Raw genomic sequence first — 19,880 nt, 5'->3', positions numbered from 1 at the left:
CTGTGTCTTTCTACCTTCCGTCCTTCCTGCTGATCGTGTAGCCGTACTCAGGATGCTGTGGGAAGGTGATGTTGACTCCAACTAGAGGCGAGCCGTCCTGCAGCACAACGCTGCCTCGAATCACAGCCACGCGACTGTCAAAACAAAAAGGCGGCGAGATAAAAGAGAGGGGGGAAAAAAACAGAGATAAACAGGGAGACATGACAGGTTCACAATGACGGAGAACATAATCATTGTTTGAAGAAAGTCGCACATTGTCATGCACTAGCCAAATGACCTTGTGTTGGAAGAAAAAAAAACAGCTGCCTTTATTCTGCTCAGTAAAATCCTCTTCTTTCGCACAGAGACGTCTGCCAGAGATTGCCAGGATACAGGCAATAAATAGAACTTCATCCACAGCAACACCTCAAAAAGCAAACTTTAATCTCACGTTGAAGGGACACTATGTCCCACAGAACAAGTAGCTGTTCGAAATAGACTTTGACCTACTGTAGATTTATTTGTTGTGTCTTCTTGAGCAGCAAATGAAGACAGAATTATATCAGGGCCAGAAGGTAGCCCTCATTGCCATTGAAATGCGGGTCCGTTTATGAAGTGGTGGGCAACTTTGATCAACCCGCAATTACAGTGGCAATTTAAAACAGCAGGACCTACTTCTGTTTGTCCCAATTGACCTATCAGGGGCAGCAGTGGATCTGAGCTGCATTCAGACTAAAGCCATTAGCAGTGGAAGAAAAACCGAAAACTGATTTCAGAGGGTGCGCCCCCAATGCACCAGGGGGAGGTGTTGGCCTAGTGGTTGGAGTTAACCCCCGATTGCTCCCCAGGCGCCGCACAATGGCAGCGCACTGCTCCCCAAAGGGATGGGTTAAGATGCAGAAGTGAATTTCTCCATTGTGAGATCAATAAATTTCAGTTATTATTATTATTATTATTATTGATAATAGAGTGTAATTTGCAAATCAGCTGGGCTATATCTCCGATGGCTTCTTTAGACCCACCGGCTAGAGGGGCGGATCCCCACCCCGAGAATGTGGCTGATATAAACATTTATACCAAGAGATGAAAATGTCTAAAATAGGGATTTAAGTAAATGATTTCAGCATCTTTTACCCTGAAAGGGGTTGATGGCGTCCAAATTCAGATTGCTCCGACAGGTCATCTCCGACCTCGCTCTGCCCCCTGGACATTTTGCTGTCTATTCAAGTGATAACCTTCTCTCTCAGCGCCTTGTTATCACTTATTTCTGGGTTTTATACTAGGGATGACATTAAGGAATCACGAAACGTCCCCGTAGCCCATCTTGCCGGACAATGAGCCACAGAATGGCAACACATAAAGGAATAGTGGAAGAGGTGTTTATCGAAACCATTCACTCAGTGAAGAAAGTGGGAGGGAGCTTTTATGGCGAAAAGCTAAAAAGAGCAAACAGAGCCTGATTTGTAAGCGCTCAGGCTCACAAACACTTCATCAATCAATATGTTGTCATTGCAAGTTAAGCAAACAACAAGTTTATGTCTAGTTAGGCAAGAAATATGTCAGTGGCCTACACAAAAGAAGACACTGCTGCTGCTGCTGCTACGGGCGAGGTACGACATTTTAGGGGTTTCATCTAACTGCTGGAAATCACATCTGGGTTTTTGCTGGATTGCTCTCCTAAATTGAGTAACCCTGCATTCTAAAAAAAAAAAAAATAATAAAAAAAAAAACAACAACACAAATGCCAGTTTGTCCAGTTAATTAGTCTAGCATTTTATGTTTTGTGAATGGATGCCTGCCTCAAGTCAGTAAAAAAAAATATCAGGCTTAGATACGAATCAAGGCTCAAACAGTCCTTAAGAGTCCTTAAACAAAAACTTTTCCCAGGACACCAACCCTCAAATAATGGTGTTTGAGACCCTTGGTCTACTCTAATACCCTCCTGAACCTTTGTTTTTAACAATATGTATTCTTTCATGGTTATTCCACTGTTTTCTTATTCCCATTTGTTTAAACAAGCTGTTAATGATAAAAGCTCTATTCATCTCTTGGTGTCTGATCTCCACTATTTACTATGGCGCAAACCTAAGTATTCATCAAGAAAAGCACCTTTATGGCATCCTTCTGGCTACTCTGGATGTCCTCCAGAATGCCAGACAGAAAGTTAGCTGACCTTCTATTAAAACCACACAACAGCAACGTGGCATTCCTGAAGTAACGCCAGCTGACAGAGACCATCAAACTTTCTCAAGAGGACCTATGGGGTGCACCTAAAGTTAAAAGGTTCTGTTTATAACGGGAAAGGGAAAAGAACAGGCAATGGCAGGTTACAAGACTGCTGCTTTTTAGATGAGAGCAACCAGCCAAGTTTTTTTTTTTTTTACCTTTGACTGTGGGAGCTGGTCGTTTCACCCCTTCACTGCTCTGTATTGTTACAATTTTTATGTTTTTGTGCCAGCACTGCAATAAAGGGGAACTAAAAATGAGTACAATTTTCTTGAAATTGGTATATTTGTCCCTGATTTAAGCGGGCAACTTTAAATGATCTGCCAATGGAATAACATATTTGCACTTAAAATAGAAACTCATCTCACTCATCTTATTTCAAGTGCAGTGTATCTAATTATCCTATTTTAGGGGTCAAAATACTCATTCCGTTGGCAGATAATTGTATTTACTTGCTCAATATAAGGAGAAAAAAAATAATTTCAAGAAAATGTTGATTATTTTAAGTTATCTTTTTGCAGTGTTATTCAACAGATGATTTAAAACAATTTTTTTTACAATCTGCTCAGGCTTTTGTAAGGAAATGTTGAGGTGAGACTAATCCATCTATATATTAAAATGTGTTTTCAATATAAACAAAATAATATTTTATGCAGTATAGTCACTCAAATATATTTAGTTAGATCAGTGGGGGAAATTTCAAATGGGCAAAACGAGGTTCAGAATCATAATCAGTGGCAATATGAGGTGGAATAAAATTTCCTTAAGATAATATACAATAACTGGAATAAAACATAATATTTATGTTGTTTTATTATTGTTGTATTAAACATTTAACTACCAAGATAAATATATTGATTTACGAATATGGCATGATGTAGGAAGGGAGCAAATCGCAATGCCAAAGAGGGCCAAGTATGCGTGAGTACAGATGAACTGTATCTTTTGTATTGTTTGTTTTTCTTTTACAGCACAGTTACTTTTACAGACCAAGGAACAGATGAAAATCAGATCAAGTATTATTATTATTATTATTATTATTATTATTATTATTATTATTATTAAATACTTGTTTGGACTGGTTTAAAGTGGCAGAACCAGACTTAATTTCTCCTCCTGAATGGCATGCATATGATTTCTACTACTACTGATCATTTTGCTCCTTTGTTATTTCTAACAGTTTTGAACCCAACTCATTTATTGATACTAGGAAATGGTGCTGTCTACTGCGCGATGTTTCAAATTTGCTTGGATGACTGGGGATTTAAAGCCACTAGGGGCACTACACCTGTAACTTTCAGGTTTAGCGCCCCTGAAGGCCACTGTCAGCACTGCACTGTTGCAAACTTGAAAAGTCTTCCTCCTTGTTTTGGTATCTGATAGCAGATCTCTTTGCAACATCAGATTGAGAAGTCATGGAGTTACTTGTAAAGACAAGGCCACATTCACCACCTCTAGATTGAATCTTCAGGGAACCAAAAATATGTCTGATCAGGTAAGTGTCATACCTCTTTTGTTTTGTTGTTAAGAAATCTAAGCTCAGACTGCCGTAATCTAGAAAGGGTCATGTGACCTAGAGTGGCGCTCTAGGCCACATGACCCATTGAGCAACGGATCTGGCCCTCTTAACTTTCATTGGCGAGGTTTTGAGAAGTACACCCTGCACAGAGCATCCATACACGGCAAGTGTTATATTTTGAGCTGAAAAATAATTTCATATATGTCAAATTAAGCTAATACCTGGGTCAAAACTTACACGTTGCTGCTTTAAAGTAACTTTCAATAATTTATGCATAGTGTCCCCGGTGAAACGTTGTGTGTTAAATATGTTAATTTATAAATAAAAAACAAATCAACTAGAGGTAAATTTAGAAAAGTTAACTCCTCCACAATTAATGAAGATGAGGTGTGATTAAAAAAAAAGTTCTCAGATAATAATGTACAATTAAATTAAATTGCATACAAGTTTTGAGCATTTTTCTGACTATAATAAACTTAAAACACAATAGTTTGAGTACATGGCTACGAAGCATGAGGAGGAAGGGGTGAAATAGCAGCACATGGGTATGAAATCAGGGTATGAGGTGGCAAGAGTGCAAATTGACCCAGGGCCTCTGCACACACTCACACAAAGCCATTTAATGAAGGGATATCTATTACAGCAGAAACAGAGGCTCGATGAAGAATGCTGAAGTTTCTGCGGGTGACTGCACTGCCCCGTTTGTTACTCCTGTCCCTAAAGCTGCCATTGATTTCTCTACTGGAAAGCGGAAAAAAAAAAAAAAAAAACCACAAGAAAAACAGCCACATAATTAATTTATTTGCTTATTCTACAGGAGAACCCCGAGGGAAGCAATGCACTTTGCCCATTTCTCAGAGACGCATCACCTCTCGTTTTTCATCCAAAACTTTCTGGTTCATCAGAATGCAAAGACGGACGCATTTCCGCCTTTAGACGGCAGCGAGAGGGCACTGAAAAATTCATGGTGACACCTTTGGTAACTGGTGCGGCTAAATGACACATAAAGCATTAATACGCAGCAAACACAAACTCCTGTCGTTGTAGTCTGGCACTGACACCCGGGGACAGAGCAATGCTTTGCCAGGAGACGGTTAGTCTCCCAAGTCACACACACACACATCACTAAATGTATGCAAAGGCATACCAACACAGGAAAAGCCTCATTCACATGCAAACGCACACACACGCACACATTCATTAAACAAATAACGGGGAAAATGGACGTTGTAATTTATTAACACAAATGCTCCATTATCTACAATTCACTCTTGTCAGCCTAATGCCTCCTAGGACAATCCAAGGACAGAGACGTGCGACGCAAAAACACACGAAAGAATGCTCTGGCACGCACCGAGCCGCACATGCAAAGAGTAAACAAGTGCATACCTGGTATCAAAGGGCACATCTCCCGGGAGAGCGTGTGTGGCCGCCTTGCCGAGGAGGAAGCGTATGCGGCGGTAGAAGCTGTGTGTGTGCGTGCTTGCGGGTGCGGCGGGGGGCGGCTGATTCTGCTGCAGCAGGGCGAGTGGGTCGGCCGAGCCGTGGCACAGGGGGTCGGAGCCGCAGCTCAGCTGCTCGCAGCAGTCCGGGTCCACGCAGTCCATCAGTCCGTCTGGAAAGCAGAAGATTGTTAAACGTGTAAGACGTTTCGTTTTCACGGAGGCGAGATGGGAAACATTTCTTTATCAGGCACAGCTAATTAAGGATTCTTATGGCTTTAGCAGAGTGAAGTGACTGGATTTTTTGGTAATTAAATACAGCGCCCTCCATAATTACCGGCACCCGCTAAAGATGTACGAAAAAAAACTTAAAATATACCAACAAAAAAAAAAAAACTCCACTCTATTTTTATTAGCTTAATCTAGCCTCGTGTTTCACAGTTCCAGTTTCCTTTTTTTAGATCAACACTTATCAGACTTGAATGGCACGCTCTGTTGCTTTTCTGATTCGGATGAAAATGGGCCTTTTTGTCATAAAAAGCCCTGTTTGTCACAGTTTTATTTGTTTGAAGCCGTTTTATTATTGCTCCGAGTTATTCTCTTGTCTTTCCAAAAGGAAAGAATGACCAAAAGAAACGAGCCTCAGTCTCATATTTAGCACCAAGGTGAAATGGCAAGTCATGCATTACTGAATAAAGATTCCTCAACACAAATCTACTTAAAATTTTATGTATACAGAAAAAAAAAAACATCTACAGTTAGATGTATTTTGTAGGATTGTTAGTGGTGTTGACAGTTGTTTTACCCAAACTCCGAAAATAACCCCAAACAGGCTAGATGTTTATATTTTTACTGAGATTATGCTACTGCAGTCAAAAGGGATTTTGTTTTAAGGCATTGAAATCTGGCCCTTTATCTCTGGCTTTTAGAGGGAGATACTATGTTATCTTTTAAAGCGGTCTTGAGCAATATTTTCTACAGGTTTTGGGCCTTTTTTAAACCTTTTCTTTGGACTGTGGCAGTTTTTCAATGAACAGACTCATGGCATGTCCAGTTTTTTTCTCCTTACCATCACTGGATGTTGTGTAAGGGGTGCTCAAAAAATGTAAAATAAATACTTGTGGACAATTTAGTCTAGCTATATTCAAATTCGACAGAGTTTAATTCTCAGGACTGTATTGGAGCCCTGTAGAGTTCATCAAGCAAAGAACAGTTCATCAGAAGGAATAAAAAATTAAACAGACAACCCTGGGAATCTTCTGCCTAATGCAGTAACTCAGTGTCTTCACCAAGAGGCTTCATAAGACCCGCTGTGGTACAGACCACTACACGATCCTTCCGCTCCACGGCTTTAACCATCAAACTTAGGGAAATTGAGTTTTTAGCATTTCCAGTTTTCCTTCAGGAGATAATAGAACTGCATTGAACTGAATTAAAATTAGAAGAAACTTCCAACCAAAAGGACCATTCCCAGCAGTTAAACAGTACCTGGAAATAAGGAGAAATATATCTATAAAAATAGGTGGCAATCCAGCAAATACTTAAGAAACTGAGAAATCTTTCCTGTCTGGGTACATTTTTGGACACTGTTAGCCTTTTCATGCCTGAATGATTCACAGGTCAGAGAGCCAAACAAAAACAAGCATTCCCCTTGAACACGCCAAAGCACCTGTACTACAAAGTAGCAGATATCCAAAGATTACAGGCTTTTTAGACGGCCAAAATAAAGATACGGGATTGACTGAATATTTTTTTGGACATTATCTACAGCATATAACAAACACATAGCAACCCTACTGGAGTCTTTGAAATCTATAATGATAAACTGCCTGTGCGTCTTCATTAGTGCAACGAAATTCATTGCAGGTCATCAGCTGGCAATTACGCCATATAATGCTATAAATATGCTCCAAATCCCCGGCGTCACTTAAACGTGGTCCATAAAAGTCCAGCGTAAACAATGGGGCCGCAAACACAAACCAAGGCGACAGGTAATGGGAGCCAGGCTGGCATTCATGTTTCCTATTTCCAGCGCAGTTCTAAAAAAGGCAGGAAACAGCGCTGACATTTAAATGCATCTGACCGCAGAGCCGCGAGCTAAAGGGCAACAATATTCTATTATAACCCCGTGCTACAAAAGGTAGCGCACTACAATGGGTAATTTCCATAAGAGATGCTGTTTGAACTTAAAAGCAAGTATTAATTGAACTTTAAATATCGTTGTCATTAAAAAGAATATATGAGATGGGAGTTCGCTAACCAGACGAGGTTTTGATGCACAACCGGAGTAAAAAGAAAAAAAAAATCGCAGAACGTATAGATTGGGCCAATGCCAGCAGGCGTAGAATCAACAGGTTTTGTTTTTTTTCCCCCCCAGAAAGAAGTGCGGTGCATATTTTCTTCTTTTGCCATTCAGGTGACATAAATAAATGTCTCTCCTCAATGTTCCTCTTCATCGTCTGATTACCAGAAATAACATCTTTCCATCTCTGTCTATCATGAAAGAACAAAAAAAAAAAAGACAGCTGTGAGAGGGGGCTATGAGAGCCTACAGTATATCTGCCAATTAAGGGAGCGGGCTGAATTGAGTGTTAGGAAGTATAGCGTTTGAAAGGCTGCGCACAGAGTCGGAGGCAGAGAAAGAGTCGTCTGAGTAATTCTTTTAAGTTTTGGTCAGGTAGTTATTTTTTTTTTTTGTAGCATAATCAGAACTAAACTAAACTGCTTTATACATCTAAGACAGACTTGAGGAGGTTTACAAAGCAATTTTATGCCATCTAATAACCAGGATGATAGTGGCTCATCCTTAATATTTGCCAATAAAGCGTTTATAGCTGCAGTGTTATATAAAATACGGGCAAAACTCCAGTTCTGTGCATTTTGAGTTTACAGCTCTGTTTGGAAAACGTTGCGTAAATCTGCAATGCAAGCTCAAGTGGCTTGTATTCTTGCAGATGCAAATGACATCTTCTATGCCCGGATCTGTCAGCCTGCCGTCACAATAAAATATGTGAATAAGAAAATTTGAAATTCACAACAGCGGAGACGCTGTATTCTGAAATTACATCTGGACAAACTGCATCTGCATATGGCCATGAATGCGTTGAACATTTTCAAATATGAGTGCAAATACGTTATTATGCATTCCCGGTATTTCTTATAACATTGAGTTTTATATCAAAATCCGCTTCTGCGCCCGCTGATATGAATTTAAAGTGCTTTGTTTTTTTCTTCCATGCGCACGGAACCCAAACATCAGCTTTTCGCTGCTGTCACTCTTCCCTCTAACAGGCTTTCTTACAGTATTGCCCTGTTTCCAGCGCCGCCCCTTTTGTTTTATAGATGCCGACTACCTTCTCTGTGTCTGACCACAATGGTTCAGATTTTGATTTCTTAAGTGTTGAAAACCAGGTATCATTTTGTTTAACCTTGACAATTAAAGGGGATCTATTAGGGACTATTAGGGACACCCCAGTAGTACGGAAAAAAAAAAAGAAGTCACTGCGGACGCAACATGTAGAGGTCCAAACGGATTCTGCTGTGGCTTTACTTTTGCATTTTGTAATGAGGATGCAAAAGGCTCTTTAAGCGTTTCTGTTTTTAAATATAAACACTCAACAAGTTCCTTAAGTTGTCATCTAAATAGCACCCTTTCAGCCGGGCTGCCTGGCGGAACAGTCAACTTCTCAACCAAAACTCACTGATGTGCTCAGACTCAGGAGGCAAGGAGGTGATGACAGAAAAGGGCATTACGGATTTTTTTTTTAACATATAGATAGAAAAAGACATAATGCCAAGAGCATGATTGATAATGTATTTCATGAGGATTAATAGTTTTTTATATATTGTATGCTCTTCAACTTATTTGTTTCTATTCACTAATAGTTCTAATAGAACCCTCTTTTGTTGTATTTTATGAATATGTCCAAGTTTAATAATGTGTGAGAAAAACATTTTTTGTTTATTCAGCCAGTATATAATACAGATCATACAATAAACTTTTAAAATATAATGTTGTGCCTTTTTTTTAAATTCAGTATATTGTAAAAAAATAAAAAATAAAAATAAACCAGCTCTTCTTGTTATGGGTAGAGAAAATTAAGGTTTTTGAGAAAATGGCCGCTTATCAATTAGTCGATAAGATCAATCAACTTTAGATTAACTCATTAATCGATAACTTGCCTCCCGACCTATTATGCAAAATTAACTTTTTGCATTTTTTTTCCACTGCTTCTAGAAACAATCCCAGTGCTAAAAAAAAAAAACATAAACCATCCAGACGTTTTTTTGCCAATAGTAAATGTTTTGTTGATGTCTTGAAAATGAGCTGTTTTAAAAACCTCCCACTTACTATGTCAGAAAGAGAAATCTCATTATCTGAGAGGAATTTTGTGCAAAGAATGTAATGAACATGTTTTGTATTAGCCATAGACATATCCCAACTTCTTTAAAAGGAAGCAAAATATGTCCCCCTTCATGCACTACTTTATGTTGATCTATCACATAAAGCCCAGTAAAATACACAGCTGGGAAGTCCTACTGTTTTGGATTAGCCTTGTGTAGAAAGGGAGGGAGAAGAGTTTTAGTATTCAAAGCAACACAGCCGGAAGTATCCCTTCTTATCGTCTCCACCAGGATCGAGCCACATTTAAAAGCCAGTGCCTGATTTCCTTCAGTGTTGTTTACATTTTCTCTTCAGCATTCTGGTAAAAAGCGGCGCAAGCTTCAACATATTAAAACCAAATTATTGGTACCAACATCATCCTGAGCGTTATGGTCATAATGTGAAAAATATGGTTAAAAATATACGTTAAAAGATAAAAGAAAACAAATTATGACAGAAAACGGAAAGCAGATTTGCGACTTGACATGAATTTGAACCTGGAGCAGTGGTTTGAAACCATGATGTCGTCATTGTTTGGATTTACTTCTTGTTTGTGTTCAAATATCACCAGGCTACATTTTTCAGTGCAACCATTTTCTCCACTATCGCAACTGCAAGTTAGCAACAAGGCGTCTAAATGCTGTTCTGATTTTAATAAACTGTCTTTTTAAAACTGTCTTTTGGATCCGTTTCAGCTGGGTGGTATTTACACACAGGAAGAAACGTATTGACACCCCTGGTAAAGATCTGTAAAAAGCCCCTCCTCCCACAAAAAAAAAAATATATATTTTTTTTAATTTGTTGCAGTAGCAAGATCTCACATTCATGATTTATTAAAATTTCAACTCTTAGTTTGAGTACAATTATTTAGTGGGAACATTTTCCATAAATAATATATCAAGGAAGTTACTTACAACACATTATATAAAGCAAACAGAGAGATTGATCAATGAATTTATTTTTGCACCGTGTCTTTAGAGTCCAGGTGATCTCTGAGGCGCTCTTCCATTTGGTCCATCCCGCAGGTTTTCTGCAGGATTTAGGTGAGGGGAATGAAATGGTCATAGGTTCCATTTTATTCCTCTTTTTGTCAGTGGAATTGGTTCTGTGTTGAACTGTGTTTTTTATCACTGTCCAGCATAAAGACCAAGCGAGGACCCAGTTTTCTTGTTGAAACCGCCAAATTCTTATTGGAATTGTTCTGGTGTTTCAAAGAGGTTATGCCGATATGCAGGCTTACAAGCTTCCAAGGGATGAGAAACGGGACCAACGCGTCACTGATCCTACACGGCATGATAAGATTTTACATATCCATACCTTGTTTAACGGCAAACATCCGCTGGAAAGTTTGCCTGGTAAGATCCCCGAACTTAGCTTCATCTGATAAAAGCACATTTTTCACTTCCAGTTAGCATTCTCCACATTTTTACATCTGTGGAGGCAGGACAGAAAGTCAGACAGCTACGTAATTGTGAGATTCTGAAATATCTTCTTACACCTTTTAATGTTCTTCTCACTTTCCACAGAAGCCAAATAAATATGTGTTTTCTTCCAGCCTAATGATCAGAAGCTAAAATAAAGAGTCCACCGTGTCATTACAGAGTTATAGCCCAGGCATAAAAAAGTCATGAATTACTGACCCCCAGTCTATCAACTTGAAAAGCTAATGTATAAGCATGAAATAGTTGAAACACTTGTTTTGAAATGATTATTTAAGAACTTTAGGAGGAGCAGTGACTGTGATACCAATAATTTGGTTCAAAAATTATTAATTTTAACACGAGGTTTTCTTTACCAGCTGAATAAATGCACTCAAACTGAAGGCTGACTTTTTTTTTAAGCAAGATCAATAGTAGACACGTCTACAAATACATTTGTGTCTATAATACAAGACGCACTTTGAGATTTTGTGGAGAATTGTCCCTTTAAAAACTGATTAACAGTATTTAAATGAGCACTTAATGAAGCACAATAGATGCTAATTTATTCATGGGAAAGATCTTAATTCCTGAAATGCAACTAATGAAACACATTAGTCAGAAAAAAGAGACAACAAAAATCCATTAATCCAAAAAGAGAGCCAGCATAACACTAGATTGTTTCCTTTTTCCCCCGACCCCCTTATTTTACAGTCAAGGGCTCCATGGTTGTAATCCGGAATAAGGACCCGTGACTCATGTTTCGAGCAGCCATCAACGCTGACACTTTGAAGTGTTGGCTGCGTCAGTCACGCAGCTTTGGTAAACAATGTGCAGAAAAAAGCAGCTACTTTGTAGCTATCAGAAGCCCATGCCAACAGAAAACTGTGTTTGAGGCTTCCTGCTGCTGCAGATTCAAACACCTCTCTGCACAAATCTGGAACAAAAAGCAAGAAAAAAAAAAACAAAACAAAAAAAAAAAAACAAGAGCGAGCTTTCCATACAAACAAAGGCAACCCTACCTTGTTTGCAGTGATGGATTATAGCACCACCTTAACAACCGTCTGTGTATAATGGATATTTGATGGAGTTTCAAAGTGAACGGGGCAAAGTTGAAAGCGATGTGATATTGCGCCGTACGGAGACTGGTTGTGTGTTGGAGACGAGCTGCCGATGGGACCGAAATGGCAAAGAGACGACTGTAATGAGCGGATCTACATCTGAGATGTGATCTTCACTCTTTTTTTGTTTTTTTTCTCACTTCTTTTTTGAGGATTGAATAAACAACTACAGTACATGACTGAGACGCTCACGCCTTCTTTAGTTCGGTGGTTTCTCACCAGACGCTATTTTACAAAGGCGAATCTTCTCTGCGTGGATTTCTGTATTTAGACTTGAAAAAAGTGCATTTTTACCCTGGCAGGTAGCATGCACATCAGACATTTAGCTGCGGTTTAGAGCAAAGGCAGACACGCACGCACAAATACATATTCAACACGCGGTAATAATGGGCAGCAGGACTCACAGCGGGACTGGGATAACACAGAGATATGAAAGGGAGGAACAAATACGGGAACTTTTCAGCAGGAGCGAGGATGAGAATTATTGCAACGGAATGGACAATCTGGCAATGAGACGGGGAAGGAAGAGGTAAGAGCAGAAAAAAAATAGATATAATATGATAGATGGTGTAAAATGTCACCTCCGTCATTGTCAGCTCCATCACTGCAGTCAGTTTCCATGACAACGCTGCATCCAGGCCCACTCCATCCAGCTTGGCAGATGCAGCGCCAGCCACTCTGCTCCAGGGTACAGCGTCCGTGTCCACTGCATAACCCCGGGCAGCCGTCTAAAAAGACAGGTCCCACACACACACACACACACACACAGACACACACACACACACACACACACACACACACACACACACACACACACAGAGTTTTTGGCACTTGTAGTTTTACATGCCTTACTGTGAATTATGTCTTTGTGAAGGTAATTTATTATTATTATTATTATTATTATTATTATTATTATTATTATTATTATTATTATTATTATTATTATTATTAGCAATACATAAGAAAGGTTTAGATAAAATGCAGTTTTTGGAAAAGTATTTACTTCATTTATGGAAAACAATCATTCCAAATCAAACTGATCCTGGTCCATTTCTTTTGTCACATTCAGACCTGATTATTGCCCAAGGTATAGAACTAAGAAATTTCTTAAAAATAACCTTTTTGACAACATAAAGTAGAGTAAAAGATCAGAAAATCCTGCCCTGCTGTAAATACATCTTAGAAAGGATCAGTGTGCAGAGTCAGGGAGTATAATCTAAGGCTTTGGGACTCATGATAGACGATGGAGAAAACATGGAACGGCGGTGAACCTTCTCAGGAGTTACCAGCCTACATAGATAACCAATTCTTCACCTTGGTTATGCAGAAGGACAACAATCCTACACAAAAAATCCACCTTATCTTTAAACAGACGACTCATATTCGAAAACCCTCCAATTTAAACCAAACTGTTTTGCTAGTAATAGAAATTTTCTGTAACGACAAGCGGACCAAGATTCTTCCACAAGTGATGTGAAAACCAGTTGTAAAATAAACAGCTCATGACAATTTCTGTGGCCAAGGCAAAAAAAAAAAGAAATACTACAAGTAGGATGACAAGTGAAAACAGAAGAAATGTAGACAAACCCTTTCACAGAACTCCACTAACTCCAGCCACAGCCCACATCTTGTGAATCCCCCCAAACATGTCAATCAGCTTTGCTTCACAATAATTGCAAAGCTTCTGTTATTCCTGTTGCTTCTGCACCTTATTCTACCGGACTGTTTTCCTTTCTCTCAACTTTCCATTAATATGCTTGGATGTAGTAGCTGGTGATCAGCCAGCTTCTTTAAACCAGACCTTTTGTGGCTGTGTACTGTGTGTAATATGTGCTGTATAACTGTCAAGTCAGCAGTGGTTCTCATAATCTTAATGCTCATAACACAACATTTCTACATTAAGGTCCTTTTCTTTTAGTATCATGTATTTTTATTTTTATTTTCTAAAACTCTCTCAATAATCACCTAAATGTTTCAAATTAGGTGCAAAAAAAAAAAATTACCGCTGCGTCAGCACTGAATTAATTGAATTAATTTACAAAAATATATATTACGTTCTAATTCACTTAGATGCATCTTTGCGTTCAAAACAAAATAAAACAAAATTACCTTTTACAACAACATCCAGATCATGAGTAACTGGGGGGAGGCAGGAGAAAAATAAAGAATTAGCTCCACAAGTCCTTCAAGGAAGATTCACGTTAAACGTCACAAATCACCACGTCAGATGACACAAACGAAGGCCCGCCCCGTGCGCGCGGTAAGGCGGCGCTCACCGATGTTACAGTGCTCCCCCTCCCAGCCGGGCTGGCAGATGCAGGTCCCGTCGTGGCACTGGCCGTGCTCCTCGCAGCGAGGGTGGCACGCTCTCTGGTCGCACGCGGCCCCGATCCAACCCTCCTCGCACTGGCACTGGCCCTCTGAGCAAACGCCGTGGCTGCCACATGGCACCGGGCACAGCTCTGTGGAACAGGTGGGCGGAGAAAGGAACAACAACAACAACGACAAAAAAAAAGGCATGTTAATGCGAGAGGAGGAGAAGAGTGAGGCGGGAGAGGAACAGATGGAGGAAACAAACACCGTAAGGAAGAAGTAGTTAAAACAGACACGGGGGACACAGGGAAGACAAAAGTTTACTAATTTAGGACTGAAGGTGGGGTTTTGGATTTAGGCTAGGGAGCGGGGTGGTGGGGGGGGCGGTGGGAGGGTGGGTGTGAGGGAGCAAGCAGAGAAGGAGACCTGGCGTCGGGGAGTTTTAAAAATCTACTTTCTCACAACACACAATCTTCTCACCTCTAATAGCTCAGCTCCCTTAAGGAGTGAATAGACTCATAATAAAAGCCAAACGATTCGTATTTGCACCGCATATTTAAGCCAGTGGGACTCCGATTCAGCTCTATTATTCCTTTCTGACATTTTGATCAGATTTAGCTGGGGTGCGTTAATACCCCTTCTTTTTGCCACGTTTCTCCATCTTTGTCTCCGTCGGCTCTTTCTGTTCCGACTTCCCTTTCTTTTGCAACATCCCTTTAAATTCAGCCCCCCACCCCTACACACACCCCAACACCGCCGTCTCTCTCTCTCTCTGCAACTCTCACTCTCTCTGCAGAGGAAAAGCCTCATCCATCAGTAAGGAGAGCAAAGTGCTGGAGGCACACAAAGCCTACTTATCCAGCTGCAGTAAAAACGTTATTTCAATTTAAATATACATAGCATGGAGAGGGCGCAAAAAAAAAAAAAAAAAGTGGATTCACGTTTGGTGGAGTCTTTCAGCTCTCTATTAGAATTACATTAACTTAGCTACGCCTCGACAAGACCAGAGCATAGAATGGCCGGGGCCTTTTGATTAAAAGGCTGGCAGGTAGAAGGGCGGAGGCTCATATCTCCAATATTCAGCCATGGTCTATCATTATCATGGGCTATTTCACCGTCATAAGGAATGCAAGCACCTGAGAGCGGCCACTACTACGGGTTGCCTGCGAAGCTTTGGTATGCCTGGTATAACGGCTCCTCGCCAAGCACTGAGATGTTAAGCGTGGTGGAAAGGGAGAAAAGCCAGGCTCATAATGCCTATTTTCCTCTCTTTTAGCTGGCACTGCAAGGACAAGGACATTTTGCACAGCACGTTTTTCCACCGAGCCGCATTGTACATTTTAAACACACCGATGCATGTGCTTGAGCGGCTTTGCCACAATGGCTTACCTCGCCGCCTTTCCTCTGTAATCATCATGTGCTTGCCGTTGCGTTTAGCCGAGCAGGGGTTTCTGAGAGCGCAGAAAGGTGGCGATGGTCGCAGGAAAGCTTTCACGGCTATGTACGCCTCTGTAGGCCTTTGGAGAACCATTCCTACCACGTGGAGATTTGGGCAGTTTTGTCACGTTACAACCGCAATCTTGAATGGATTTTATTGGTCATTTTCTGTGACGGACCAAAACTACCGGTGCAAAGAGAGGTCAGGCTGGAGGGGAGAGCAAGCGTGAACATGGATGTTCGAGTCTTGCCAAAGATTTTTAAATGGGATTCGGAGCTGGGCTTTGACTGGGCCATTCTGAAACAGGGCAATGGTTTGCTCTCTTGTAGTTCTGATTGATGCCTTCCATAAAGGCTAGTTAAAAGTGGTCCTTGCAACATATTCTCCCACCTGAGCTGTGGATGAGTGTAGCTCCTCCAGAGTTACAATGGACCTTCTCTAATAAAGTACTCTAGCTCCGGATGTCAGTTTAAGGGGGGAAGAAGTGTTTTGGCAGGTTTGCAGCTCTGCTATAACTTGTTGCATTCATTTGCTATAAAATTCGACCCCGCTTCAGACGTCCCCACAACTTTCTCCCTGACCTGTCTGCTTTGTTCATTGGTGTTCCTGATGCCGCCTTTTCACTAATGTTCTCTAACAAACCTCTGGGGGCCGTCGCAGAGCAGCCGCATTTTCCCTGAGAGTCAGTTGCACACAGATGGCCTTTATTTCCTAATTAGGTGACTTCTGAAGGCCGTGGGTTTTGCACTGGATTGTATCTATTCAGAGGGGGCTGAAAACCAATGCGCACACACGAATATGTACATGCCTGTCACACATTTTTGTTCAATATTTCTTTAGCTCAAAACTATTGGTGTTATTCTAAAAAAAAACGTTTAAAAAAATTAAATAACTGGACTTCTATTCTGAAGCTGAAGACGTTTCGCTTCCCATCCAAGAAGCTTTCTCGATTCAAAAGGTCTGGAATTGAGAATTGTGAAAGTTTCCCTTACCCTTTCCACTTTACAACCCATCGCATAAAATCCCACTGAAACAAGTTTACGTGTGTGTTGGTAAAATGACTTTGGCAGGGCGGTGTACATAGACAAATAGGAAGGCAGTATAGAACACCGGGCTTTTTAACGCCGACCCAAGTATTCCTCAGTGCTGCAGTATCTGACAGAGTCTGCAGCAGTGTGCTCTATGTTTTTTTTCCCCTCATTTAGCTGAAGAGGAACGTGTGTCCAACTGCTGGTGTGTACATGCAGTAAGTATGCGTGCACGAGCCCGCGGTGTGTGTGTTAGTGTCATTGCAAAGTGAAATGAGTCCTGGTGTACAAAGGGTGCTTTGGAACGTTGCAGGCAAAGAGTCACGTGGGGGGAAATCTCATTTATACATGGCATGAAGAGGCGAGTGCCGCACGCGCCTACGGTCGTGCGCAAATGCAAACATTTCGCAAAGTAGCACGGGTCCATAAATTCCACTTATGCCCACCGCGGCCACAGCAAACGTTATCCGCGGCCGCTCGGGCTCTGCAAGCAAGCGTGCGTGCGCGGGCTAATCCCCTCGCCTCACCGGTGTAGCAGTCCGGCCCCGTCCAGTTGGGCTGGCAGGCGCAGGTGTCTGACTCTGGGAGATAGGTGCCGTGTCCCGAACACTGCTCCTGACAGGCTGGCAGCGGGTCGTCGCAGCTCACTCCGGCCCACCCCGCCGAGCACACACACTCCCCGCGCACGCACACGCCGTGCCCGCTGCACTGGGGGTCCACACAGTCCACTGCAGACGGAAGGAGGGGGGGAGAAAAAGAGTCAGAGGTGAAGGGAGGGAGTGACAGGGTGGGTGGAGGCGGTGGTGGTGGTGCGGGCTGTCTCATTATAATCATCAGTTCACAGAGTATGAAAGCAGTGTTCTTTGCATCTCATCCAGGAGTTAACCACCCCAGCTACAATCCCTGTATCTGTTCCACAACATTACACTTCATAGGACACTTAGAGCTGAGGCTATGATAAGGGCTCAAATGGCTTGCTTTGTGTGTGTGTGTGTGTGTGTGTGTGTGTGTGTGTGTGTGTGTGTGTGTGTGTGTGGGTGTGTGTGGGTGTCAGGGTGGTCTGTGCTACACTGTGTTAGTGTGTGTAATTACAGCCCTGAGCGCAGAGCCAAAGCTCAGCAGAGTTCGGCTTAACTCTACCCAGCTCAGTCGCTGAAGGTCACACACCTGAGTCAGTGTTCAGGACGCAGCTTTTTAAGGCAGCAGCAAAACAAAAAAAAATAAAAAAATAAAAAAACGGGTGGTCCAGACAACCGGGCCGTCAGATCTGCATTTTGTTTGTTTTGGATCATTTACTGAACGGCGTTATGAGAGATGAGTGATTGTCTTTACTCTCATTTATACAGCAGAGTGCCTTGCTAACTGTTCTTAGCCCCTTATAGCTTCATAGGCTGTTGCTTTAAAAAACACGGACCTCTGTGTATTTTATTGGGATTTAACGTGACAGCTTGATGTAACACAGAAGCAGAGAATATTATAGATGGGTTTATGCATATTCACAAAAACAAAACAAAAAAACAAGAAAAAAAAAACAGTATCTTTATTTGGCCAAGTAGTGTGAATAGTCTGCAGAACCACCTTACACCGCCATTACTGCTGCAACTCTTTAGGAATGTCTGTCAGCTTTGTATACCTAGAAGCCTTTTTTTTTTTTTTACCTGCTCTATGCAAAGTAGCTCAGTCATATTTAATACGGACCCTCTATAATCAGTGATCTTCAAGCCTTGCCACAGATTCTCAATTAGATTTTGGTCTGCAGCTTTACTGGGCAATACTTGCAATAGCTGAGCCATTTCATTACAGCTCCACCTTTGTGTTTGCTTGTGGCAAACATTAGCTGAGACTTCTTAAGGCTTTCCTTTTAACAATGGATTTCCTCCTGCCAGTCTTCCGGTAAGGCCAAATTTGTCGAGTGCACAGCTAATAGTTATCCTCTTCAACAAGTTCTCCCACCTGTTCTGTGGACCTCTACCGCTCCTCGTGTGTTAGCTTGGGCCTAGGCTTTAGTTTTTAGAAAACAGATTGAACAGTGCTGTGTAACATCTTCAAAGCTTGGCACGTAGCTTGACTTTACCATCTTCACAACCCCCCCGACCTGTCTGCTGTGTTCCTTGGTCTTCATGATAATTAAATGGCACCATTTACAAAGAGGGTTTCAGAAAGCAATCTGCTGCACTGCACTTTATTCAGGGGTATCGGAATAAAGGCTGTTGCATGTAGGCAAAGCGTCACATAAAGCGTCACTTTCATGTTTTTAAGATATTTTAACAGCAAAAGTGTTAGAGCTGTGCACTACTACTTTGATTTGCTCGGCCCACATAAAAGCCCATAAAAGTCAGAGCACTTGGTGGTTGCAGTCTAACCAAATGTGAATAATTCAAGGCGTGTGAACGGTTTTGCGTGACAGGCTTTGTCCTGGCTGACAGCGGAAGGCACCGATGCTTCATTTCATTTGCTGAAACTAAATCGTCGGCACTGAGAATACGAACGCTCTGACCTTTTGGGTCCAACAGGAACAGCTAATCATAGTTGAAATTGTCAATGAACAATTACTCAACCAGTAATTTCTGAGGCTTTAAAATGCGTCTCCCTCAGGATCTCTATGTCTGCGTGGATCAAAATAACATACACTCATCGTGTGGTACAGGGGGAGGGGGGGAAATACTCAGAACAACTGAGATTCTGACTTTCAAAGATTTATAATTGATTCGCTGCTTCTAAAAGTGGTTTCAACATTTTTCGCCCAGTTGGCAAAGTAGGCTTCCCTCCTCACATCTCCCAGCTTCTGTGTTACATCGAGCTGTTACGCTGTCAAGGCAACAGCTTGTGAGTCATTTGCTGATAAATAATATAATGTAATAATTAATTCTAAGAGTTTGCTGTTTTTTTGATGTGGAGCAACAAGAAGCCCTGACGGAAAACAGAGAGAGCTCTGTTTGTGATGAAACGTTTTGAGCACGCTTTGCAGTTAAAACGAAGCTGGCTACGAGTTATTTAATAAACCATGTTTGA

General features: G+C 41.3%; 1 protein-coding gene across 1 annotated transcript in view; it reads right to left on the bottom strand.

Annotated features, from left to right (window-relative positions):
• tenm1 (teneurin transmembrane protein 1) overlaps window positions 1-19,880 on the bottom strand; it is a 298,417-nt gene that overhangs the window by 114,867 nt on the left and 163,670 nt on the right. The window contains exons 11-16 of the mRNA XM_036127074.1: window positions 17,396-17,596; window positions 14,366-14,551; window positions 14,199-14,228; window positions 12,671-12,817; window positions 5,114-5,339; window positions 15-134 (exon numbers count right to left, since the gene is read on the bottom strand). Coding sequence (XP_035982967.1) covers window positions 15-134; window positions 5,114-5,339; window positions 12,671-12,817; window positions 14,199-14,228; window positions 14,366-14,551; window positions 17,396-17,596 — 910 coding nt within the window. The remainder of the gene's footprint in view (window positions 1-14; window positions 135-5,113; window positions 5,340-12,670; window positions 12,818-14,198; window positions 14,229-14,365; window positions 14,552-17,395; window positions 17,597-19,880) is intronic.

Source organism: Fundulus heteroclitus, chromosome 23, assembly GCF_011125445.2.
Source record: "Fundulus heteroclitus isolate FHET01 chromosome 23, MU-UCD_Fhet_4.1, whole genome shotgun sequence".
Classification (NCBI taxonomy): domain Eukaryota; kingdom Metazoa; phylum Chordata; class Actinopteri; order Cyprinodontiformes; family Fundulidae; genus Fundulus; species Fundulus heteroclitus.
The sequence above is the reverse complement of the archived record's forward strand: the minus strand, read 5'-3'. Positions and strand labels throughout refer to the sequence as shown.